This window comes from Pelodiscus sinensis, chromosome 5, assembly GCF_049634645.1.
Source record: "Pelodiscus sinensis isolate JC-2024 chromosome 5, ASM4963464v1, whole genome shotgun sequence".
Classification (NCBI taxonomy): domain Eukaryota; kingdom Metazoa; phylum Chordata; order Testudines; family Trionychidae; genus Pelodiscus; species Pelodiscus sinensis.
This window is the reverse complement of record NC_134715.1, coordinates 14,163,010-14,188,551: the sequence shown is the minus strand read 5'-3', so window position 1 is coordinate 14,188,551 and position 25,542 is coordinate 14,163,010. Positions and strand designations below refer to the sequence as shown.

The 25,542-nt window shown below is 45.2% G+C and overlaps 1 protein-coding gene across 4 annotated transcripts in view; it reads right to left on the bottom strand.

Annotated features, from left to right (window-relative positions):
• AFF1 (ALF transcription elongation factor 1) overlaps positions 1-25,542 on the bottom strand; it is a 178,888-nt gene that overhangs the window by 122,061 nt on the left and 31,285 nt on the right. For all 4 annotated transcript variants that reach the window (XM_006115336.4, XM_006115334.4, XM_075929557.1 and 1 more), the window contains 2 exons: positions 1,914-2,034; positions 462-1,364 (listed from right to left, as the gene is read on the bottom strand). In XM_006115336.4, coding sequence (XP_006115398.2) covers positions 462-1,364; positions 1,914-2,034 — 1,024 coding nt within the window. The remainder of the gene's footprint in view (positions 1-461; positions 1,365-1,913; positions 2,035-25,542) is intronic.

Here is a 25,542-nt window from a genome sequence, read left to right as displayed (position 1 = left end):
TATCGGCCCTCTCCACACCACTCATGATTTTATATACCTCTATCATATCCCCTCTCAGTCTCCTCTTTTCTAAACTGAAAAGTCCCAGTCGCTTTAACCTCTCCTCATATGGGACCCGTTCCAAACCCCTAATCATTTTAGTTGCTACTGCTGCTAACGGGGAGCTAGAGGAATTAAGCTGATCAGAGAGCTCTCTCTAGTCAATTTAGAGAAGCTACACTAGGTAGCTTAGGGTGGTGCAGCTGCAATATACCTAAGAAGTATTTCAAAACAATGTGCTGTCTTTTCCCCATCCAATCACAGAGTTCTCTCAAACCTCTGATCTCACACCACATGATGAAGTGCAGACAATAAATTCTTCCAGCAGCCCCTTTCCCTAAAGGTTCTACTCCCCTACATGTTCAGTTTACGTTATTCTCTTGGCAGCTACTGCTCAGAAAAAGAACAGCAATTTCACTCACCTCAATGGGCGCAGATGGTATTTTCAATCTGGATAGTTTGGCCTTAGCATTTGCCTTTAAATCTGCTATTTTCCCATACGGCTGCCCAGGGTAGTCCTCTGGAAGTGACTTGAGCTCCGGTGACTCATTTGGTGCCTGATCTTGGCCATCCATTGGTCTTACATATGCAGTAGGTTTCTGCTGCATTGCACTGTTTTTTGATGGCAAGGCTGGAGGAAATGTTTGAGAAGATGGTTGGGTGGCAATGACCAGATTAATGGCTGAAGTGTCCCGGGATTCTTTATCGTGCAATCCTGCCATTAAGTCCTGAGGAGATTCCATTCGGTTGTAAGTCTGCCTGTGAGGTTTGTCACTGTTCTGTGACCTGGAATGGACATGCTGACTGGAATGTAGAGGTGATAGGGGTGCCACTGGAGAAGTCAAAGAGGATAGTAAGGGAGAAAGCTCTGAAAGCGTTGCTTGCAGTTCATCGGTACTATCTTTATCAACGCAGCTATCATTTTTCTTGTGGCAATCACCATGATGGCTTTCCTGACCACCACCTCTCTGTTCAGAGCCTTGGCTATGAGCACTGGACAAAGTGTGGGTTTTGGTGTACAAACTTGCAGCTGGTTCAATTCTTGATTGTGTCTTTGGATAATGGATGGAGTTACTAGCAGAAGGAGGAGCCAAAGAGCCCATGAGATGGTGGCGGTTGTTTTGCTGGAATGAGGTTGGTAATATACTGCTGGTCTTTTCAGGAAAGAATGGGCGATCAGGCTTTCCCTGGAGAATTTGAGGAACAATGCTCTTGGGTATCCCTATGAGATTCTGATGCAACTTGGTGCTGATTAGCTCTTTTACCTCTTCATAACTACCCAGCATGTTCTGAATTCGACTGGACAATGCATCTCCTTTGTTAGTCTGAAACAGGAAAAAGAGGAGAAAATAAAAGAATTAAAAAGATAACCAAAATTTGATTCAAGAAAAGGCATATCAGTAAGAAGTTTACTTTCAGTAGATACTGCTTTATCGCAATTTTGGGCTACAATTATGCATGCTTCACTGTCCCTTGGGTAGCATTTACTCATGCATGAAGTTTCTGTCTATGAAAGAAACTGCTTGCACAAGGGTTGAACTATATGAGAAAAGGGTGCAATTGGGACTTCTGCAGTTCCCCAAATCACCAGTTGATCTCCCTGTTTCAAGTGGGACCTAGAAATGGATGGACAGTACTTGTGAGTCACAAGTGCTCATCAGCTTGTTCATAGAGACCATGAGGTTTCAATTTGGCCATCCCCACTACACCATTAGCAAAGTTTCCCAATTTAACATTTAATAACATGTAAAGCTAAACAACTGGGGTTGCAATGAACATTGATGAGGTTCTATTGAACATGTAAAGTTGTTCCAGTGCACATGAAGGTCATACCTCCTTCCCCCGATCTCTGCAACATGATACAATATCAATACCTTGTAAGGTTCTGCAAAGAGGGGGGCATTTTCTAGGAATGGCTCCCTCTCCTGAAGAGCCTCCTGATTCCGCCTTTCTCTCTCTCTGATCCGGAGCAAATTTCTATCCTCATTGTACAAGCTTTTGGAAAGAAAAGGAAAAAAGATTAGTTAGCATTTTACTTCAACCTAGAGTTGTGTTTGGGTTTGCGCTGCGTGAAAGTCATTTCTTCAGCGATACCACAACATCCAACAAGCCAGCTGAGTTTAAAACCAGAAAATATATTAGATAATTGAATTGATATATCAACCACAAAAGGCAGTCATAACACAGTTGGCAAGGGCTCACACAAAACATGTCTCAGTGTGCAGACTAAACTAAATTGTTTTATTCCTGACATTGAGCACCAAGATAGAAATTCTCAGCTAGAGGAGAAATCAGAAAGATTTCTATATATAGGACTATCTTTCAAATTCAGAGGCAGCAGAGAACTTCCATTTTGCCCCCGTCCATAGCAATATTTCGTCAATCCTAATTTGTTAAAAGCCTGACCATCCATATTATAAACCCCTAGTTGCAAGGCAGGGGTCTCAAACTCAATTTACCACAGGGCCAGTTCCAGTCCTCAAATCCTCCTAGTGGGATAGCAGATACCTGCTCTGGCACAACTCAGGGTGAAGGGGCCTCCGTACATCCAACTCCACACACCTGTTGGCTCTGGATGGTTTAAAAAAATCCCTAGGGGCCTGGTGCCACCACCAGTACTACAGCATGGTTAGAACAACTTCTGGCTGCTAGTTTTGTGCCACTGCCAGTACATCCCCGTGGCCCACAGCAGAGCAACCGGGCTGGCTCAGAAGATGGCAACAGAGCAGAGGCTCCTACGTCACTCGACTTCCCCACAGCTCCTGCCATTGTAGTGCGTGTATGTAGGGGGGGTACCCCTACTGCCAACCCACACCAGGCCAACTAATAATCCCCCAGGCAGCACCCCTTGGGGGAGAGAGCTTGAGGAAAGAGGTGCAATGTGGGGGGTGGGGCAGGACAGAGGGAGGGAAGAGGTTGGGAAATGACTGAACTTGGCGAAAGGGTGAAGACACCCCTCCCCAGGGCCGCAGGAACTGTGCTCCTATCTCACACCACTATTACTGTTCCCAAGTATTTCCTCACTATTTCCATAAGAGGAAGTTACTCACCTTGTACAGTAATGATGGTTCTTCGAGACTGTAATGGACAGGAGTGCTGACCAGCACACAGTGACTAAGGGATTAAGCTCAGGTAGCTAGCAAAGGTGTTGGCCAGAGGACTGGGAGAACCAATCGAGATAGAGGGATGGAATTTGAATCGTATAAGATTACTTGCCTGTTCTCTTTGTGGGAGAGATAAAAAAGAAAAAAGTTACTCACTCTGTGCAGTAACAGTTGTTCTTCAAAATGTGTGTCCTCTTGGGTGCTCCACTGTTGGTGTTGGGCTTGTCCCGGCATCACAGATCAGAGACTTTCATGCAGCGATCAGGAGGACTGAGCATGCGCAAGCAGAGAGTGGCGTTCCCGCTTTCCCCTCTGTTTCTTCTTTGAGGCCCTTGTGCGCTGCTATTATTGCCCAAAGAAGTGGGGAGGGGGGTGGATAGTGGAGCACTCACAGGGGGACACATCTCGAAGAACAATTGTTACTGAACAGGGTGAGTAACTTCTCTTTCTTCTTCGAGTGATGTCCCCTTTGGTGCTTCACTGCGTAGTAGTAGCCATTTACATGGATGGTGAGCTTTGATTAATTGCTACAGATTGTGGAGAGAACTGTGGTGGCTACTGTGACATCTGTTGTGGAGAATGGTGGAATGGCGTAGTGCTAAATGAAAGTATGGTTGGATGACCATGTCGCTGCTCTGCATATTTCCTGGAGCGACACCCCCTTGAGGAAAGCAGCTGATGTTGCCTTTGCTCTGGCAGAATGGGTCTTTGGAGTCACTGATAATGATCTATTCTGGGGCGAGTAGCAGGTAGTAATGCATGATATTATCAGCTTTGATATGCGCTGGGAAGACAGTGGTTTTACCTTGGACCTTTCAACCAGGGATACCAGCAATCTCTGGGATATGTGAAAGGAACAAATCCTATCCAGATAGAAGACAGTTGCCCTTCTAATGTCCAAAGTATATTGTATGGATTCTTCCCTGGAGGGGAAGGTAGGTAGGACCATCAGCTCATTGATATGGAATTAAAAACCAACTTCAAGTAAAAAGGATGGATGAGCCGTAGAATAACTTTATACTGTGAATAGTCGTATATGGAGGCGAGGCTGTGAGCGCTACAAGCTCACTAACCAGCCTTGTAGACGTGATTGCCAGCAGGAACAGCATCTTCATGGTGAGGCAGGTAAGTGACGAAGTTGCCATTGGTTCGAAGGGTGGTTTTCTGACTGAGTGAAGGACCAATTTAAGTTCCATGTGGGAGGTAAGGGTATACACAGTGGGTGAAGGTTTTGTAGGCCCTTCCAGAATCTTTTAGAGAGGGGGTGGGAAAATATGGAGAACCCATCAATGGGGATGGAAGGCTGTAATGGCCATCATGTGCACTCAGAGTGATGAGAGCAATACATTTTTTTTGTTTCAGGTGCATAATGTATTCTAGTATCAGGTGGAATGGCACTCTAGAAGGTTGGACTCCCGTGTGTACACTATTGTGCAAACCGTTGCATTTGTACAGGTAAGTCTTGTGTGTCATTTGTCTCCTGCTATGCAATAGGACATTCTTCACTTGCTGGGAGCACTGTTGCTCCACTTCCAAGAATCGGATAGGTACCAAGCCATCGGGTGTTTGCGATTGGGGATGAAATATTGAGCCCTTGTTCTGGGAGAGAACGAAGCAGGCAGGGAGGTCGTAGAGATAGTTGATAAAGGTCGAGGCCACACTGGGGCTATTAGAATCAGCTGGGCCCCGTCTGACTGTACCTTCCAGAGGACTCTGGGAATGAGGAATAGGAGGAAAGGCATATAGTAGATGGGTCCCCCAAGTGAGGAGCACTGCATCTCCTAAGGAGCCATGTCCTATGCCCACTCTTGAACAGTATTGGGGGTATTTGCAGTTCCGTCTGGGCATAAAAAGGTCTATCTGCGGTAGGCCCCCAGCACTGGAACAGCTCATGGGTGATCTAATCATGCAGATCCCACTCGTGTTCTGTGAGGAAGTTGTGGCTGAGGGTATCTGCCGTAATTTTCTTGCCCCCAGGTAAGCATGCTGCCATGATGGTTATGTTGTGGCGGATACATTAATTCTATAGCCTGATTGCCTCTGTGCATAACGACTGGGATCTCGCACCCCTTTGGCAACTGATGTAAAACATGGTAAGTCATGTTGTTGGTGAGGATACGCACCGAAGAGCACTGGATGTGTGGAAGTGCTTGCATGCGTCGTGAACTGCTCGAACCTCAAGCAGGTTTACGTGGAGTCTCGCCTCGTCTATGGACCCTTGCATGATTTGCTGTTGGAAGCGTGCACTCCAGCTTATCAGCGAGGCATCCAGAGTAATCTGTTTGGACGGCTGATCTTGAAGGAAAGGCACCCCTTTGCAGAGGTCCTGTGCCTGGGTCCACTGTCGCAGGGAGGTAAGGACCAGTGGAGGATGTGAGATGTGCCTGTGGATGTGGCAGCTAGCTGGCATGCACACAGAAGAAATCCGGTATTGGAAACATCAAAAGCACAGCCTGGTGTGCAGAACTATGTATGTGGTGGCCGCCATGTGTCCCATAAGCTTGAGGCTAGTTAGGATGGGCATGGTTGGGCTGGTGGTGATAGCGACGAGGCTTCTTAAGTTGCTTGGGACGATAGGCTTGGGACAATAGGCTCGTGCTGGGACGATCAGCTCGTGTTATGGAATCTATGTGAGCCCCTATGAACTCTTGGGATTGCATGGGGCATAGTATGGATTTCTGCTTGTTGATAATGAAGCCTAGCAACTGAGGAAAGGCCTTTGTAAACCTGACCATGCGTCTTGTAGCCCATTGTGAGGGGCCCTTGATAAGACAATCATCCAGATAGGGGTATATTGTGATGCCATTAAGTCTGAGATGTGCAGCTGCCACCATGAGAGTCTGGGAGCAGAGGAGAGTCCGAACTCTGTACTGGAAATGCTGTGAAGCTACCATGAATCGTAGGGAACGCCTGTGTGTGGGATATATTGTGACATGAAAATATACATCTTGAAGGTCGAGGGCTGTGAACCAGTCCCCTTTGTCCAGTGCTGGAATTACAGTGGCGAGAGTAATAATTTTGAATTGCTGCTTGTGAAGGTACTTGTTTAATTGCCACAGGTCCAAGATGGGCCTCCAACTCCCGGACCTCTTCTCGATGAGAAAATAATTCAAATAAAAACCTCTCCCTTTGAATTTTTCTGGGACTCATTCTACAGCTTCTATACTGAGGTTTGAACATCGTAACAGAGCAATGTGTCATGAGGGGGTTCCTGAAGAGGGAGGGAGATGGTGGGTAGGTTGGGGGGATTTCTGTGAAGAGGATAGACTATCCTTGGCTGATGATTTTTGTGGTGATTGCTGCCCATTGATTGTAATAGGGGCGCAACCGGTGGTGAAATGTATTGTATTTGCCAGGTACTGGAGTGGAAGGGAGGTCGGGCAGACCCTCAACCAAATTCTCAAACGTGCTGCCTAGAGGCTTGAGTCATGTTAGTGACTCTTCTATGTTAGTTTCTCAATCGGAAGCCATTCTGTTCAAAAGGCCAGTACTGTTGTTATCTAGCAAAGGCTGTTCCCCTGTGTGTCTGGTAAAGTGTGTAGCACTTCCTTTGGTAGGGTGGAGTGTACATCCCCAATGTACGCAAGGTAGTGCACGAATCTTTGCTAGAGCGTAAGGCTTTGTTGGTACCCGTAGCAAATAATTTGGTCTTATCAAATGGCAGGTCCTCTACTTTGGCCTGGAGATCCAAACCACAGACATCACAGTAGCTCTTGCAGCCATATCTGCAGCATCAAGGGCCGTTTGTAATGCTGTGCAGGATATAGTATATCCCTCTTCGATGATTGCCTTGAGGATAGGTCTTTTGTTCTCTGCAATATTATGCATGAGTTTGGCATAACTATCGAAATCATGATTTGCAAGTACTGCCACGTAGTTGGCTATGCGAAGCTGCAGGGTTGAGGGAAGTACATCTTCCTCCCAAAGACTTCTTGGTGTTTGTGGTCTTTGTCCTGTATATGAGCCTTGAGCTGTGGGTTTTATGGACCTCTGGTTTGCAGCATCAGCTGCTAAGGAATTAGGTTTAGGATGTAAGTACAGGAAATCCATGCCCTTTGATGGGACAAAATACTTTCTATTGACTCTTTTGTTGGCGTGGTGGCTTGGGTTTCCATACCTTGTCAGCTGCCTCAAGAATTGCTTCATCTACAGGCAGGGCAATTTTGGATTTTGCAGAGGGCTGCAGGTTCTTTAGAAGCGTGTAGTATTTTTCCTGCACCTCTGATAAGACTACCTCCTGGCTGATAGCCACTCTTTTAAATAAATCCTGGAATTGTTTTAGGTCATCACTAGGTGATGGATCATTTGGGATAACCACTTCATCAGGAGTGGAGGAGGAGTTATCATTAGGTGGTATGTCTGATTGCTGGACTGTTGGGTCATCCTCAATTTGCCCTTCCTCTAGATCTGTGCCCTCAAATAGGGAATGTAATGGATCTGAACATATAGAGGGCAGAGACTGTACAAGACTGTGAAGCTGTAGGAGAGCAGTGGAGGTATGCCGTGGTGCCTCATAGTGATAGGTGGACCATCAGCTATGGTGCCTGTCATTATATTGCTAGTCAAGGTGCCACGGAGGATTTTGATAATGTGGTAACCCGTATGTCCCGTAAGGTGTGTGCGCTCTATGTGGAGAGGAGTGTTGAGAGAGAACCTACTCCTTGTATTCCCTTGGTAGGCACTGATTTGCGATAAGGCAGATGAACATAGCGAGTCCCTTATTGATAATGGGGAATAGGAGCAGTGCCATGCCAAAGGCTCAGCGGGGAGCCCGCTTCTCATCCTCCTGTCTTGATTTTTGCACGCTGTTTTGCACGCTGGGGAACAGTTGTGGGATGATGACTTGTGACCCACTGCCTTGTCTGCCAGCGCTTGTCGTGGTGGTATGGGTGCGGTCACAATCCTGGGGAATCTGGGGATAGCATGAGGTACTGGAGGGGCAGCTGGGAGTAGCCCTATCACCTCCTGGTGCCCGTGATGTAGATTGTAAAGGGGGTTCACATTGTGCTGCAGATACATGAGTATGCCCATAGCACAGCAAGTGCCATTAATGCCATTGGTACCTCTGTTACATGAGAGCTCTTAGTAGGTGCCCTTTTTGATGATTGGGTAGCTGGTTTCACCACCTGTTTAGAGCGTGCTTTTGAGCGTATCATTGAGAAGGCTTGAGATTTCTCTATGCCCAAGGTGCCCAGTTAATACCCCTTACTGATTCTTAGGGGGAGAGAGAGAGTGGGCTGGTGAGGGTCTAGTTTCTGACCATGCTTTCTGAAGGTAAAGGGTTAGAGGGATTAACCTGAGGAGATTTTTCCGCTTGAGCCCTAACTGCCCCCTTTATAGTTATGAGGGTCAAGGGCTCTCTCAATGGGGAAGGTACGGCATGTGAGCTCTCTCTCCTTGTGAGCTCTCACTGTCAAGCTTCAGCAATGGACACATTTTTATGGTACATGTGCGTCCCCTAAAAACAGCATATACATTCACTGTTGGCATCAGAGGCTGGCATAGAATCCCAGCATTTTCCACATCTCTTGTCCTTAGGAGGGCCTGGAATATCTCCCCAAGGATGACTATGCCACCTAAATTGTGTAGTCCGAGCTGCCCGCTTGCTTTAATTAATTGGTTTGGTTCTTCTTTTGTTGGTGGTGTTTGATTTTTTGGTTTGGCTTGCCACAACTGCTGCAGCTTCCTGCTGTGCAGCAATAAAAGTTGCTGGCGGCTTTTTTGTTTGTTTGTTTACAGTTTAAAGAAAGAAAGTAGTCCTGAGTAGTTCAGGGCTATTGAAGGCATTCAATTCATTTCTTGTTTGTTATGCAGAGTGTGCTCAGGAGAGGGTTGAGCTCCGTCCATAGCCAAGGGCCGAGAAAAAGGAACTGAGGGGAAAGTGGGCTGCGCGCGCTACTTCAAAGGAAGGAATGCCGCTCTCCGCTTGTGCATACGCAGCCCATAGGTGTGTGTGTGCTCCTGTACCTTTAATTGGAGATTTCTGGTAGCAGTGCCCATTGAGCCAGCACACGTGCTCTCCTTCCCTCGTGATGTACGTGGAGGCACTGTGTGGGCAAAATCCTCTTCCTTCTCTACCACAAAGCCCTATAGAGAGCTCTAAAGTAGAGGGGAGAAAGGTGGGTTTGTGGAGCACTCTTAGGGACACACATCTTGAACCACCATTACTGCACAAGGGGAGTAACCTCCTCTTCTTTGAGTGGTGTCCGTATGGCTGCTCCACTATAGGTGACTCCAAGCAGTACTCGCCACTGAAGGGTGGGACTTCATAGTGCTCTATATAGTCAGACTCCATTCCAAAGTCAAAGATAGGATGGGGGCCAAATCTTTGGTGATAACAATGTTCTGTGAGCATGTGGGCAGAGGCCCAAATTGTTGCTCTACAAGCTACCGAGATAGGAATATCTGTAAGGAATGTGACCAAGGTAGAAGTTGGCCTTGTGGAATGCATATGGACTCTGGATGGAAGTATACTGGACCCTTGATAGCAATGATTCATGCAACCAAAGACCCATTTGGACAGTCTTTAAGCCAATATTGCACAGCTTTGGGATCTTTCTGTAAATACAAGGAAGAGTTTAGGGGATTTCATAATGTCCTTAGTCTTCTTCAAGTAGAATGCTGGTGTTCTTCAAATCTAACACATAGCAGAATGGTCTCCCAGTTGTCATGATGTTGGTTTTGGGGAAAAAAACCAGAGAGATGGATCTGTTGATTCATATGGAAAAGGCAGAGACAGTAGGGAAAAACTTGAGATACGGCCCTAGAGTTAATTTGTCTTCAAAAAGGAATTGACCATCTCATATATGTGTCTTCATGTACACAAGTACAAGAGACCAAGTTGCCATGGACTCAAAGGGAGGTCTATTCTGAGAACTAAGTTAAGATCTCAGGCTGGAGCAAGTGGTGTCAGACTTAGGAAGAGATGCCCAGTGCCTTTAAGGAATCTACACATCAGTAGGCGAGCAAATACGGAGTATGTGTCTATCTGGTCATGGAAGGACATTTTCACTACAGAAGATAATTTAATGGAGCTGAGCAAGAGTTTGGACCTCTAAAAGGTAGTGTAAAATTAGAGGGAACATGAGATTGGATTTATGATTAGATAAACAATTTGGAACAATTTCCATTTTGTGGGTTAAGTGTTTTGTATGTGGAATCAGCTGAGGAGGAACAGAGGGGCATATAGATATCTGTGTCAGGTAAGGGAGTCAGACTTGTCTTAGCCAAAAGGTAGAATCAGAATAACTCTCACTTTGTTTTTTTGAATTGTTGGGCCTTGGATAGAAGAGGAAACTAGGAAAAGGCATACAAGAGGTCATTGTCCCATGGGAGGATGAGAGCACATCCTCATGAATGTTTCCCCAGGTAAGGCCTGGGTCAGGAACATGGACATTACTTCTTCAAGTAAGTAGAGAAGAGATCTGTAGACAAGATTACCCAATCAGTGAATATATGACAGAGCACCGCTGAGTTCAATTCCCATTTGAGGTTGTGACAGAAATTTTGACAAGAGTGTTGGTTGTCATCTTCTGTAGCCCTGGTAAATAGATAGCAGGGATGAGTCATGATGTTCTTGATGAAAACAGAAAGTGCATACAGGCATTCCTGCCATCACTTAGCTCCAAAAGAGTGACATGGAGGATCACTTCTGCGGAAGACTATTTGCCCTGGACCTTGTGGTTATATAGGTGAACTCCCCAAGAAGGCATCTGTCCCAAAGTGGTGAGTCTGTGTACAGCATCGAGGGTGGAACTGAGAACTCCAGTCCAAAAAGGAGAACCATGGTGAATAACCTGGGTGAAGCAGTCTGTACTAATAATGGTCCTGCCCAAAGGTAAAGTGTTGGAAACCTTTGGCTGCTAGCATGCCCATCTGCACCTTCCTGTATTGTTTAATACCCTTAGAACTAGAATGGGAATTCTACCTCCCTTCATTTTGAGCAGGGGTGGAGAACTTTTTGGGGGTCAAAGGCTGCTGACCCACTGAAAAATCTGTTGGGAGGCCAGAAGGTGTGGGGAGGCATTGGGGGAGGGAAAACTGGAGTGCCAGTTTGGGGTTCGCAATGCTAGGGGATGCTCTAAGCCTCAGGTGCCAAATCCAGGCAAACCTCATATGGCCTTAAGTTCCCATCCCTGATTTTGAGGATCAGGAAATAATAGGAGTAAATCCCCTTGCTCCTGAGTTGCAACAGGACTGCAATGAAAAAACAAATGATATATTTCCTAATGAAGTAGGTTCGCATGAGAAGGGTCCCTAAAGGGGGGGCAGGGAAGGAAGTCTGTAGTGGGGAAGGGACATAAATTGAATGGCATAACTTTTTGAAATAATCCCTAGGACCTAGCTGTCAGAGGTGATACAGTTGCTGGGAAATAGGACCAGGTGACTTCTGAGAGGCATGCCAGCTGTGTGAATGGCAGCTGACACTGCAATAGATCAGGCCCTCAACTGTCCCATGAAAAGTGCTTAGAGGAAGTGGCTTTAGAAGTAGCAGATTGGGGTGCAGATTCCTTCCCCTTTTGAGCCCTGGTCCTCTTACCCTCTGGCTCATAGCAGTGCTGAAATAAACTTAAAAAACAACAAATAGTCTGGTAGCACTTTAAAGACTAACAAAACATGTAGATGAGATCATGAGCTCAGGATACCATCTACATGTTTTGTTAGTCTTTAAAGTGCTACCAGACTATTTGTTGTTTTTTAAGTTTATCCTGTACAGACTAACTCGGCTACCCCCTGAAGTGCTAAAATAGCGAGTACTGTGTGGCTGAGAGATGTATCCTCTTTTCTGTTCTGCAGGGTACATTTCTAGGGAGCGTAAGGTGGTCCAGGAATCCAGGATTGGGGAGAAGAATCTTTCTTCTCTGCAAGAGAGTTTGTCTACTGCAACAATTTGGACAAACCAGAAAAATGTAGTCAAGAGGCCTGCTTCAGCACCACTGGCATGAATATGCTCTCCAAGTACTGTGCCAAAACTATGGTTTGCTGAAAACTGGGCACCAATCCCCTGCTGCTCTGGCATCTGCATGGGCAACCAGGGCACAAAAAGGCACAAGCACACTGCCTCCCATTGGTCTCGTGTACTGGTGGGGGGGGGGGGGACAGGGGCGGAAGACTAGAAAAGTGCATTATGGAGCACTGGCAACATGAGCCACTAACCATCCACTGCAGAGTTTTACTCCCAATGGGCACCGGATGCATAGCCTAGAATATAAAGCTACCCCTGGTGCATCGCTCTCTGAGTTAGCAGAGACACGCTCCTTTGGATATTTGATTTTCCACAGTGAGGACACAGACCTTCGACTTTGCAAAATTAGATGTTCAGAAATCGACCATAGGAGATTTGACCTCCTAGTGTAAACATGCTCATAGTGAGCTGAGGGTCAGCCACCACACCTCGGAGAGATTACACTAGAATCAACCTTGTGGGTTTGGTTTTCATAACCTGATCTTGCATTAGGACCTATAATAACTGTAGTTCTTAAGGTTTAAAGTACTGGTGTAGTCTCCTTTTGTTAATTTGTTTAAGAGAACAATGTACACATGCTGGATATCCATTTACGAGCATCATGGTTCAGAATTTATTAGGTTTTGCATTTTTACTGGGTTTTACTTAAAGCACTTAGAGAAATTACTCAGGCATTTGTATATTCCCGTCCATGAGGTTGACCCATGAATATACCCTCCCTGCACCATTTACAAACAGTAAATTTCTAATAAGCAGTAGGGATGTTAGATATTGGTTAAATTAATAATTTTGTAACTGCATCAAATTTTACGGGTTACATGATTATTTGATAGTCCCCAAGGAGGGGTCCAGCAGCCATTGCGCTCCTGGCTCCATTCCCAGGGAGCACCCTGCCACCCCATGCGGCTGTCTCTATTAGGCAGCTGTGCCAGCATCCCATGCAGCAGCCTCTGTCCATGGCAAGCTCAGGCCCACTGCAGACAGAGGCTGCTCCATGGCAGCCACCCCTGCTTCCTTTCTCCCCACCCAGAGGCAGCTAATGCCGGCTCCCACTTCCACACACACTGGTGTCTCCGATAGAGAGGCAGAAGTGCAGTGACGTGGGGGTGGTCAGAGCAGCTCCATGGGAGCAGATACATGTGGACAGCCAGCTTGAAAGCTAGCTTCCCACGTGTACCAGCTCCATATGCCCCCCTCACCCTCTGTGCTGCTGTCTCTCTAGCAGAGGCAGCAGTGCCAGGGTACAGTGGGCACCGGCCCCGCCCTTTCACCCCCCCCTTGTTGCCTGATACAGAGGACAGCAAGGGGGATGCGTGTAGTCGATAGGATTAACCGATTAACCGATAAGCCTGAGTTTATCATGAAGTTGATTACATGGTGACATCCCTAATAAGCAGCAGCCAACTGAAAACCACTTATGTGGCTGGGGAATAACTAAATGAGGGTCTATTGGCGGTATGTGGGCCATGAAGTTCTGGAAGATGAAGAGGAGCCTAAAGGAGGATTTTACTGGAGTGACAGTTACCCAAATAAAATTAAACAGAAGCCACCAACATGCTTCAGAGAGACCTTCAGTGGAAAGCTCTTTTTAGACCAAAGGAAGCCTACATTCATCTGGATGGAGGAGCACATCTAGAACAGATAAAAAAAGAGATACATTTTCCCCCCCAAGGAAACCCATAATTTGTGTTTTATTGATTTCAAAATAAATTGTTTATTTAAAAATTTTGTTCTTCCCTCTCCCCAATCCCTTTTCCATTTTGCCACTGAAAGAAGTAGAGAAAGGAGAACAAAATTTGTGTTTGAATGTCCAACTTGTTTTTAATTTTGTTTTCACTTTCACAAAAAATTGGTTTTCAAACACACGGGGGAAAATATTGACACACTAATTAATTGTGGCTTAGTTTTTATTTTCTACATGCGTCATTGTCTTCTAAGGACCAATAACCTGAAGTCTTTGATTTCCATCCTCCTTGTATAAACTAGATCTGGTTTTCTTCCAAATCTATTCTCTTCACTTTTTTCCTGTTCTTGTCAAGACACACCGCCAGTCTCTTATCCTCCTCAGTGACAGCGTGTTGTCAACCTGTGGAACTCCTTGCCAGAGGAGGCTGTGAAGGCTAGGACTATAATAGAGTTTAAAGAGAAGCTGGATTCATGGAGGTTAGGTCCATAAAAGGCTATTAGCCAGGGGATAAAATGGTGTCCTTGGCCTCTGTTTGTCAGAGGCTGGAGAGGGATGGCAGGAGACAAATCGCTTGATCATTGTCTTCGGTCCACCCTCTCTGGGGCACCTGGTGCTGGCCACTGTCGGTAGACAGGATACTGGGCTAGATGGACCTTTGGTCTGACCCAGTACGGCCGTTCTTATGTTCTTATGACATCCGGTACTCACTGGTTAATTCCTCTCTTAACCTTTTGTTTCAGATGTCCATGTCACCACAGTTACATGTTATCCAATATATTAGATTTAAACACAAAAAAACTGATCATTACAACTGATGTCCTAGCACAGTGGAAACAAGACATCAAGCAAAGAGGAAGATGATTTGCTTTGAACCTCAGCAAGAAGCCAGAGCAGTGAAGACCTAAAAAAACTGCAGCTTTGACAGCTGGAGATTGGAGAAGGATTTAATAAACCCAAGATAAATGTTAACTGTGTTAAACTACGTTAATCTCATCCACCTATGGAAATAGTCATATTACCAGGGCTCGCCGAGTGGCGGTGAGCCCCACTCTCCAGCCGCGTGGTTCTGCGCATGCGCAGATCGCTCCGCGCCGGCTCTTCCGGGGTGTAATCTACTCGCCACAGGTGAGCAGAGTACACTATTTGTCGAGCCCCGCATATTACACTAGCTTTATTTAAAAAAATATGGCAGCCCATTAAAATCAGCTAAACAGCCAGCTCTGTTTTTTGCAGCGTTTCCTAAACTATGGGCCGCGGCCCGGTACCGGGCCGAGGGAAAAAAATACCGGGACTCAGCGTGGCTGCCAGGGTGTTCCGGGCTCCCGGACTGCCCGTGCAGCACTGGGTCCCCCAAGCCCTCAGCCAAGCTGGGCGGATGCAGCTGTATGTTTCAGGCTCCCGCAGAGGCACAGTGAGGGTTATCAGGTGAGCTCTTATTGCTGGCTGTGGAGTGGGGAGTGGATATGGGCTGCAGAGAAGCAGGGTCGGGGCAGTGGAGCTGCTCAGGAGAGATAGGGAGGGGAACCGACCTGCGGAAGCAGGGCTGGCTGGGGGAACAGGCTGGCAGAAGCAGGGCTGGCCAGGAGGGCGGGAGCAGTGGGGCTGGCCAGGGGAGATCGCGGGGGGGGGAGGGGGAGGGGAGAACCGGCTGGTGAGGGCAGTGAGGCTGGCTGGGGGAGATCGCGGGACTGGCTGGGGAACCGGCCGGCAGAAGCAGGGCTGGCGGGGACAGCAAGGCTTGCCAGGAGAGATCGGGAGAGAATCGGCTGGCGGGGACAGTGGGGCTGTCCCAGGGCGGGGGGGGTGGGGGAGGGAGGAGAGAATAGGCCAGCGGGGAGCGGGACAGTTCAGGGCACATGCAGATCCTGAATACAAATGTAAAAGCAGTGCCTGGTAAATATCCCCACTGCTGACAGTGAGGTTTAAAGGCACTACACTGTGTCAGAATGGGGAGAACCTGGTGTATTCACCATCCGGAATGAGAATATGGATAAAAAATTCCAAAGATGGTGTCGGCTTTCTGAAAATAAATGAGCCCCTTTTCAATACACGATGTGGTAGTGCAGGGTTTTATTGGATTACAGTCCATTTTTCCAATCCATATTCCCTTAACTTGCTGGTAAGAATGTTGTGGGTGGCCGTATCAAAAGCTTTGCTAAAGCTGGCCCTGGGGGCTTTGGGAGGTCCAAAACCAACATATTTGCATATTTGTCATTTGCTTAATGAATATGCAAATATGCAAATGAATGTTACCAGTCCTCCGAAAGCTCATGAATGGATTTACCGGTCCCCGTGTCAAAAAGTTTGGGAAACCCTGGTTTATTGTATTAGCTTCAGTACTATTTATATCACTCTTTTAAAGTTTTAAACTTTCTAGGAGTTGGCAACTCTCCAAAACTATTTTCAACTGACCTCAACGTCCACTGAAAGAAGAGCTTCTAACTGGGGTAACTACCACTCCCATAGAAGGGCCTGTCTATCTGGCTTGCAACAAAGATCGAAGTATAGCGATAAAGCAACAGCACTAAGGCAAGACACCAACCTTATGCAATACTGTATCTATTAAAAAGCAGCATGCCACTCCCCATTTCACTTACTGTTCAGAACCAGAGAAGTTCTGCTCCAGTCAGCACACATTGCCACAACAACCATGACAGAATCCAGTGGAACTATGCTCCGTATTCTGACAGCCTCACCCTCAAAAACACACTTGTTTTTCCTGAACAGGGACGCTTTCCTGAACTGAGGCCTATAAGGTTTAGGCCAAAGGAACCAAGATAACCAAATCCATATCATAATTCTGTCTGTGTTTCTCCATCCCCTCAAGTGCATTTCATTGCCATACAGCACAAACACTCTCACTATAAGCTAGGGATGTGAACAACTAGTCGACTATCCGATAAGCAAATGCTTATCGGATAGTTGACAGGCTAGTCAACTAGTTTCTCCCCCCATGGCTGCCTCTATCAGAAAGAGGCGGGGGTTGGGGGGAGAGATACCAAAAAGTGGCAGCACCACATGGAGCCTGAGGCCAGACCTCAGGACTCCACTTTGTAAAGCCAGGGGGAGCACGGGGCTAGCAGGGGATTGCTTGAGTTCCCTGCTGGTTCAGTGCTCCCTGTAGCACTTTCACCTTTGAAGTGTAGCAACAGTCCTGGGGCTGTTGCTATAATTCAAACGTGGAAGCGCCCTTATCGACTAATCAAATAGTCGATACAAATTGCATTGACTTTCGATTAGCCAAATAATCGAAATGTTACATCCCTACTATAAGCTGCATTTAAGGGATTGATTGATGGGAGTTGAGGGAATGTACTGAAGCTAGAATCTGGCCATGAATCATATTTACACAGAAGAAGAAAACACCACAAACCATGAAATCTAGAGCAGAGGATGAAATGACATACTCCACCGGCCCCCATTATGCCCTGGCATCTGCTAGCAGATTCTGGTCTGAGGTTCCAGCAATATCTTGGCAGAGTGAAGAGTTACTAACCATGTCATTTCTTAGTTTCAGTCAAAATTTTATTATTTTAGATAAAGCTTTAACGATAGCAAGACAAAGAAAGGAAAAAAACCCGAGGAAAATCTCAAAGGCTTTCTTAGAAAGTACATTACTTATTTGGGCCTTTTAAAAACATCTTATTGACCCAATTGACTGCTACTGTTCAATACTGAAACCTTACAAACACGTGTTCAGGGATTTTTAACAGGGCTTTGGAGCAGAGGCCGTAGCTGGAGTGTGGAGCAGCGGAGCTGCAGATTTTTGCCCGGAGTTGGAGCCCAGGAAATCTTGACTGTTCCACTGCTCCAGTTTTTTTTTTTTTTTTTTTCATTTTAAATCCAAAAGGAATGATATTTTAGCAAGAAAGTCCTAAAGATGCCAAAAAGTTTCAGATTGTATAACAACTGATATTAACATCTACTTTACCACGTTACGTAATATGTCACAGTTATTCTCACTTCAGCTGAAATCAAGATTTAATGTACAGATACAAAATTACAAAGTTTTTTGGAGATATGTTTTATTAAAGAATCAGATAATTATCAGACATCCGGCAACACTGCAGACTGCTCCCACCCTTGTGCCAAGGTTAGGCAAGTACGTACTTGTGTAGATTAGATAGCTAGATTAGTATGTGTTTATTTTCAACCTTGTAACGTGTAGCCTTGTTACTTCCCAACAATTAATGTTGTAGAACAGCGATAGCACGTACTAACACTACAGCACATACCAAATTTCATTGATATATCTATATGAAAGCGTTGAGATATTAATTAAAAACTTGGAAAATATTTTGAATATTTTTACCGCAAAATTTCATAAGAAAAAACTAACTTGCAATTTATAAACACAAATTTATATTAATTATGTATATTAAAAATACTTCTTACTTTATTAAAACTGCAAGAAACATTTTAAAATATACTTTAATAATAATTTTGTATAAAAAGAAAATGATCATTTTTGTCCAGAAAATGCAAAATAAATTCGAAGTACCTTAAGTGGTTAAGATATCACAAGCAGGTACATTATAAAAAAATGTAATGCTTTTTTGTTCATTGCTTTTCGAAGATCATAACAAGAAACATTTGGATGCGGTAGCAGTACAAGAAGATTTGGCCATGGCTTCAACAAAAAAAAAAAAATCAAATCCGCCCCCCACGATTGATAGCCAATTTACGGAAAAGGATCTCAACAACGTCTTTACTTTTGAATTTGAAATGCCCAAATTTGGGCTTTTGGGACAAGGAAAGAAGAAACTGGCAACGTGCAAGGTTGTGAATGGCGAGCTCAAACCATGTAGCTTCAAGACAAGTGAAGCAAGTGCCATGAAAAGTTTCAACCTTGGGCAGCATGTAAAATGTAACCATCCTGAAAACTATGCGGCTGTGGTTACAAAAAAGGATCAGGAAGATGAGGCAAAACAGAAAGCTGATGCAGCTAAATGTCGTTCATCGGGTTCTTTGAAAACTCCTGGAGAAAAGATTTTTTGCGGAGCTTCATCTGCAAAGAAATCCAAAATTGAGCAAATAAAACTTGACTCATATTTGAAGTTCTCAACGGTTACAAGTCACCATGGATGCCACTACTTTCTGTGAAGGGCTGATGGAAATGGTTTGCTTGAGTTCAACATCGCTCTCTACCTTCAGGCTAAAGAACAAAGGATTCCAAAAAATTGCAGGTGAAATGGGTCGGCAAGCTTGGTGTTTCAACAGGGCACGATGCGGTTCGTCATTTAGTTGTCAGCACAGCTGAGTCTGGTCACGAAGAGCTCAAGAAAGCTTTGGAGCAAAAATTGTGCTACCTGATAATGGATGCGGCAACCCTTGGAAACAGACGTTTCCTTATAATCAATGCTCTGTACTACAAAGAAGGAAAAGATAAAGCTGTGGTAAAAACCTTGGACATAATCGACACTGAAGTGTGTCACAATTCTTCCTACGTGAAAAGTCAAGTAAAAGCTATTTTAGAAAAATTTGGGATCAGTGAAATGCAAGTGCTGAGCATCTGCGTTGACGATGCAGCAAACTTGACGTGTGCCGTCAAAAATTTCAGCGAGGGCAATGAAACCATTTCTACCTTTGAGAACAGGGATGTGGACAGAACTGAAGCTACTTTGCCTGATGAAGGAACTAAAGGAATGGATGAAATTGAACTCAACATGGATGCTGCTGCGCAATAGGTTAGTGACCCTAGCCTCAGACTTCAAACATGGCTTCATGAGGACGACTCAAAAGTCCAAATGATGAGGTGTGGTATTCACATTCTTCAGTTGGCAATCTGGGATGGACTGACCATAGAACATGTGAAGAAATATCTGGCAATAATTTGACAAGTCGTTGTCGAACTATGATCCCCAAATATTCGAAGTGTTCAGCTTGATCTACATGGGGTAAGTCAATCATTGGATACTGTGACTCGCTGGGGTTCAACATTTGTGATGATTGATCAGCTTCTCATTTTTTAATCTTACTGTGAACAAGTAGCTGCTACTGGAACAAAAGAACTCAAGTTAACAAAGGCTGAATGGGACAAAGTGAAGAACCTGCGAGACCTCTTGGCAAAGCCAAACCAAACCATGAATCTTCAAGCTGTCATGTAACCGCAGGAGTTTTAATGAATGTTGTAATGAATGAAGGAATGTTGAAAACTGTCAAAATTCTTGCAAGAAAATAGTGGACAAATTGCAGAAGGAATTCTATCCTCCATGCAGAAACACGAAGAGAAGCTTTTTGACAATATTCATTTCCTTCATGGAGTTTATGTTGACCCACGGTATCGGATTCTTCTTACCTCAAGGGAAATGCCAAAGGCAAAGGCAGGGTTCCTTGATATTGCTCGACGACTTGAAAAACAAAATCTATTGCTACATTTGAAGTCTGTGAAAGAGGTTGAAGAAAACAAAATACAACAAAAGGAGTCATCAACAATCAAATTTTCGGTTTTGGAAAGTTCACATCCTTCAGAAATAGCAGGCTGTTCTCAAACTTCCATCTCCACTCTGAACTTGTTCGAGCGTCCATCCCTGAGACGTCTTCAACCATCACAGGGAAATGGAGATAATTTAAGCACCAATTCTTCAGAAGATGACGACTTCGAAAAGGAATTATTAGATAAACAATAAAGACGCCGGCGAGTTTCTGCGATTCATAGTTGTAATGAAGCATTACTCGAGAGTAGCTTTCGGGAAGATTGTGAGGCAATGGAGACTATTGGTAGGCTAAAAGTTAACTCTGTTCTTGAGGCCATTCACAGCTACCCACACCGCATTCACAGGCTGCCTGTAGAATTGCTTTGAGCATGCCAACAACTCTATTTTATTTTAAAGTTAATTTTAAAGTTAATTTTGGCTTTAAAGTTAATCTGCGGCAGGCTATGAAAGATGACTTGAATGCTGCAATATTTTTTACAGATTGAATTATGAATGATTCTAGTTTGTATCACTGTTGATGACATTTAAATTGTTTTAAAACGCTGAATAAAAATAATGTTTTTTCAAAAATACAGTATACACTTTTTTATTTGGTTAAAAATTAATTTGAGTTGGAGCGCGGAGTCGGAGCAGAGCTGGAGCAGTCACTATTGGTACCCGGAGTGGAGCTGGTGCGGAGCAATTCAAAAATTTGATTGCTCCAAATCCCTGATTTTTAAAACAAATCATTCACTTGGCATAAATAGCAATCCTTAGAGCTGTTACACTCAGGTAAATACAGATTATTGTATCTTTGTTGGCCTAAGGGAGGAGGATAGGGAATTATAGATCTAGTTTTCAAGAAGCCGTTTTAAAAATTGGTAATATCAACTTGAAATTGAAATCAATCAAGCATTCATCTTCACTATTAAAAATGCGATTTTTTCATCTCAGGTATACAAAACTAAGATGAAAAACAGAATAGAAACTATACATTATACAAGTGTACCCCTGCCACTTTCCCGACTAAAACACTTTTGATCTACCCAGTTTTTGAGTGAGAGACCGAACAATTTGGAAATTGACCAACTTAAAGAAACTTGTAAAACAAATCTGAGTGCTGAAAAAGGCCAAAGTGAAAGAAATGAAATAAAATAAAATCAATAAAACAGAAATGAGGGGAAAGCATTTCTCTCTAATCCTCTTTTATTTAGGTGCTCCATATAAAAATAGCAAATAAAAAAAATCACATTGCTTTTTTTACTTTTGCTTTTATTTATTTTTTTTTAAAAAGGATTTTAGAAAAATTTAGCCCAATGAAAAGTATTATTACCCAGTTCAAATTCCTGGAAGACAGGAATTGACAATAGAAATCATGAAAGATATTAAGATCCGGATCCTACAATATATATCAGTCAGGCAGACCCCTGCACTTTCAGCTCCCCATATGTACAGCATTGCTTCCAGCAGGGCTGTTCTTAGGCATAAGGGGCTGCTCTATCCCCCACCTGCTGAGAGCTCCTGCCAGTGAGGGGAGCACCGTGTTGCAGAGTCCTCAGCCTCTGGAGCTCTGCTCTGGCCCACCTCCTCCAATCAGAAGCTCAGTTGGTGGTGTGAAGCAGGGGAAGGCTCGGCCGCAGGCCCTACAGTAGAGGTAGGCAATAATTTTTGACCAGGCCACCGAAAGGGGAGGGGCCTCAGGTGGAAAAGGGTGGGACCAGGACACGTCTGTGCTTCCCCACCCACAGACCCTGATTGGTCTGGGGGTGGGAGAGCATACAAAGTGTCCCCAGCCCCCCGCCCCCCAAAGAGAACTGCCAGCTGTGCCCTTTATGTGGGAGGAGACTTTGCACACTCCACCTCTCCCCCCCAGGTCAATCAGGGCCTGGGGGAAGGGGAACACAGGAAGTCTCTCTCTCCCTGCCCTTGCCCAGCAAGGGAGCACCAGGCTCAGAGTCAGCCACCACCTGAACAGCAGCTGGAAGTTGACTTTAAGGTCCGAGCCCCTTGCAGTGTGGGAAGAGATTTTGCACGCTCCTCCACACCCCCAGGCCAATCAGGACTTGGGAGACAGGGGAAGCGCACAAAGTCCCTCCTGCCCTGCCAGGAGTGTGCGGAACAGGCAGGGTGGGGGCAGAGCGGGACGAAACTTCTTATGCAAAGTCTCTCGCTCCCCCATCTCTAGGCTCTGACTGGCCTGGAGGCAGCGGAGCGGGAGGGCTCCACAGGCCAGATCCTGCCCGTAGAGGCCCTTGTGCCCACCCCTGCCCTAGGGTTTCTGGCTGTTGCATGACAGGGATACCTGGGATCTGGGCTCTCTCATTGCATAATCCCCTTCTCCTCTTTGTGCTCTCGTGCCTCAGTCGGATCTGGGGCAGCACTGGTAGGAGAGTGCTGTGTATGCATCTCCCCCTGTGCACCCGCCCTAGCCCCACCATTATTTGAATGCATTGGCCAGAGAACATGGGGGCCCTGGACTGTGCTGAGCAGGAGCATCTCGAGTAAGCCTTGCTTTGGAAAAGCCCCTTCAGCCTGGGCCCCACAGAGATACAGGGTACCCTGACCCATCCTTCCCCCAGTACACACACACACTCTTCTGCCTTGTTCCCCAACACACAATCAGGGCTCACTGCATCCACGTCACCTTCTCCATTTGTGCTCTGCTGTGAGACATCACGAACTGCTGCTCCCCTGCCCTGTCTTTATGGAGCCCAGGCAAAGAAAGTGATCTGGATGCAGGGAGACTTGTGGGTACTCCTCATTCTCCCCTCACATTCCCCTAGAGATGTGTGGGGCAGAGGGGCAGCAATACCAAGCAAACAGCAATGCCAGCTGCTTCGTGCATCCAGGTGAGTTTCCGCATGTGAGCACAGGAGGGGAAGTAAGCCTGTCCGTGTGTATGCTGCCAGCTGGCCTGTCCCCTCCTTACTGCCTCCTAGCCTGAGCTGGATTTAAGTGGTGCCAGTCCTGCAAAAGTCAGCTTGCAGCATGTAGGTGGCTGTGGGTGGAGTTGTGCCAAGTCAGAAAGGGGGGGAGCAAGACTGCGAGTTATGGTGGGTTTGCTGTTCACTTGGCTTCAGTCTCTCTCCACATGGGTTGTGGGGGACTGACTCTGGACAGTTGTTGAGGGGCTCTGCCTGGGATGTGAGTGGGCAAGTTGGTGTGGAGAAACCCAGCCTCCAAGCAGATTTTGTCCAGGATATGTGCCCCATTGACACATTGAGGTCAGTGGAACAATATTTTCTAGAATGAAATACTAAGGACAGGCCTGGATATCTGCCCTGAGGCACTAGCAATAATGTATGCTGCATACGCAGAACTCAATACAGGTTAAATATTCACCTGAAATATAAAGTTAATACAGCCCATGGTTTAACATGTTATAAGACAGAGTGCCAGTACTTGACCTCCTAACCAATTACAATATCCATTGTGTTAAATTCTCTAGAAATTTACCCAAAATAGTGAGCACTACATAAAACAAAAATCCAAGTAAGAGGCTATCAAATGGAAATTGAGAAGGCTTTTTTCCCCCAATTATCAAATATTTGAATAATTTTTTAGAAATCACAGAAATAAGATTCTGCCTGTGAAATACACAGCTACATAAGTAAAGCAATCCATGCTGAGCGGGGGAAAAAAAATACATTTCCAATATATAAATTAAGCCCATAAATGTAAAGACTATAAAAAAGGGATATAATTAGAGAGATTTAACTAACAACTACAGTGGGTTACTTTATTCATGTTATTTAATTAGCTTGAGCATAAGTCACTCTTTTCACTTCATTAAGAAAAATTAAATTGATTCCCATGCTTTGGGGTTTAAGAGCCAATTTTCAATTTAATTTTTTGCTCATTAAGTCATAATCTCATCTACTGTTTACTTACTGAGGTTTTGATTTCAAAAAGACATAGGCAATTGTGTGACTTTAACCAGGTGAATAGTTCCATTGTATAATAGAATGGATTATTCATATGCTTAAATTAGGCACATAAATATTTCTTTACAGACTGAGGCCTGCTGGAATATCTGAGAGCCATGTTCAAAGATATGAGAAAAGCTGGAAATTGGTGAAGAGGTCATGGCTGCATTCCCCTTTTCCGTAATAACTCCCCTCCCTGCCCAACACACTCTCACACACACACTTTCAAGCTGCCTACAAGTTATGTCCCTGATTCAGCAAAGATTTTGGTATGTGTATGGGACTATTTAAAGTGGATAAACTTAAGTCTTTGCAGGACATGACCCTTTAAGTTTGAAGTTATAACTTATTGCACAGGGACTCTTGCAGCCTTGAAAAGAGAGGTTGAAAGAGACCTGTATCAGAATATCCTATAGCTCAGTGTGTGGGACACTATTGTGGTAGGATTTGAAAAGGCATCTTCCACCTTTCTTCCCATCAAGTAGAGAAGGGAATTGACCCCAGCTCCATCACTTTTCAAGTGAGTGCTCTAACTTCTGCGGCATCACAGGTACCTACACTACCACCTCAGCATTTTTGCAAGAAATGTCTAAGCTACATGTCCTCAGAAGCTTTCTGAAACCTATTTCTGATAACATTGCATATGTAGGTACTTGTATAGCCCACAGCACTGTGGTAGACTTACCAGTATCTATTTCATATGATCAATATTGTTTTTTAAATTTTTTTAAAGAAACAAGGATGTTGCCAAACTCATGGAGACTGACAAAGATTTGTTGTCTGAACTTGATTTTATATACCCTTTGCTTTATTAAACTATGCTTAAATGTAATTCTAGGTAGGAGGGTGGGAATTTTTTTTTCCATAGACAAAGGATTAATCATATCATGACCTGTATTTTAAGAATTGCAATAGACTAAGTCCATCCTGCTCCTGTCCTGCAAGGAGCATGCGGTGCTTAGAAGCGCTGCCTCCCTCGCAGGGCAGGAGGAGAATTTGTGCACTGCCCCCAGGCCCTGATTGGCCTGGGGGTAATGGGAGTTGCAGGGCATCCACAGGCCGGATCAACTTGCTTGGCAGGCCGGATGCAACCTGCAGAAGCCCTTTTGCCCACCCGTGCTCTAGGGTACACAGGCACATACAAAGAACTTTAACCCAGTCACCTCCTCAGTAGAGCCATGCATTCACTTATCTGGCACGTGGAAGGTAAGCTGCTGCTGGTGAACGTGGGCTTGATGAGGATGGTCAGGCCCATATGGTGGCTTCCCAGCTACTCCCAAGGCCGGGCTGCATGGAGGGTGGCTGCCCTGTAGGCCAGGGCTGTCCCTGGCTCCATCTTCAGCCCTGGCAGACTATGTGGCAGCTGCCAGAGTGGAGGCCAGGGCTGCAGTGCAGCTGCTCCTAT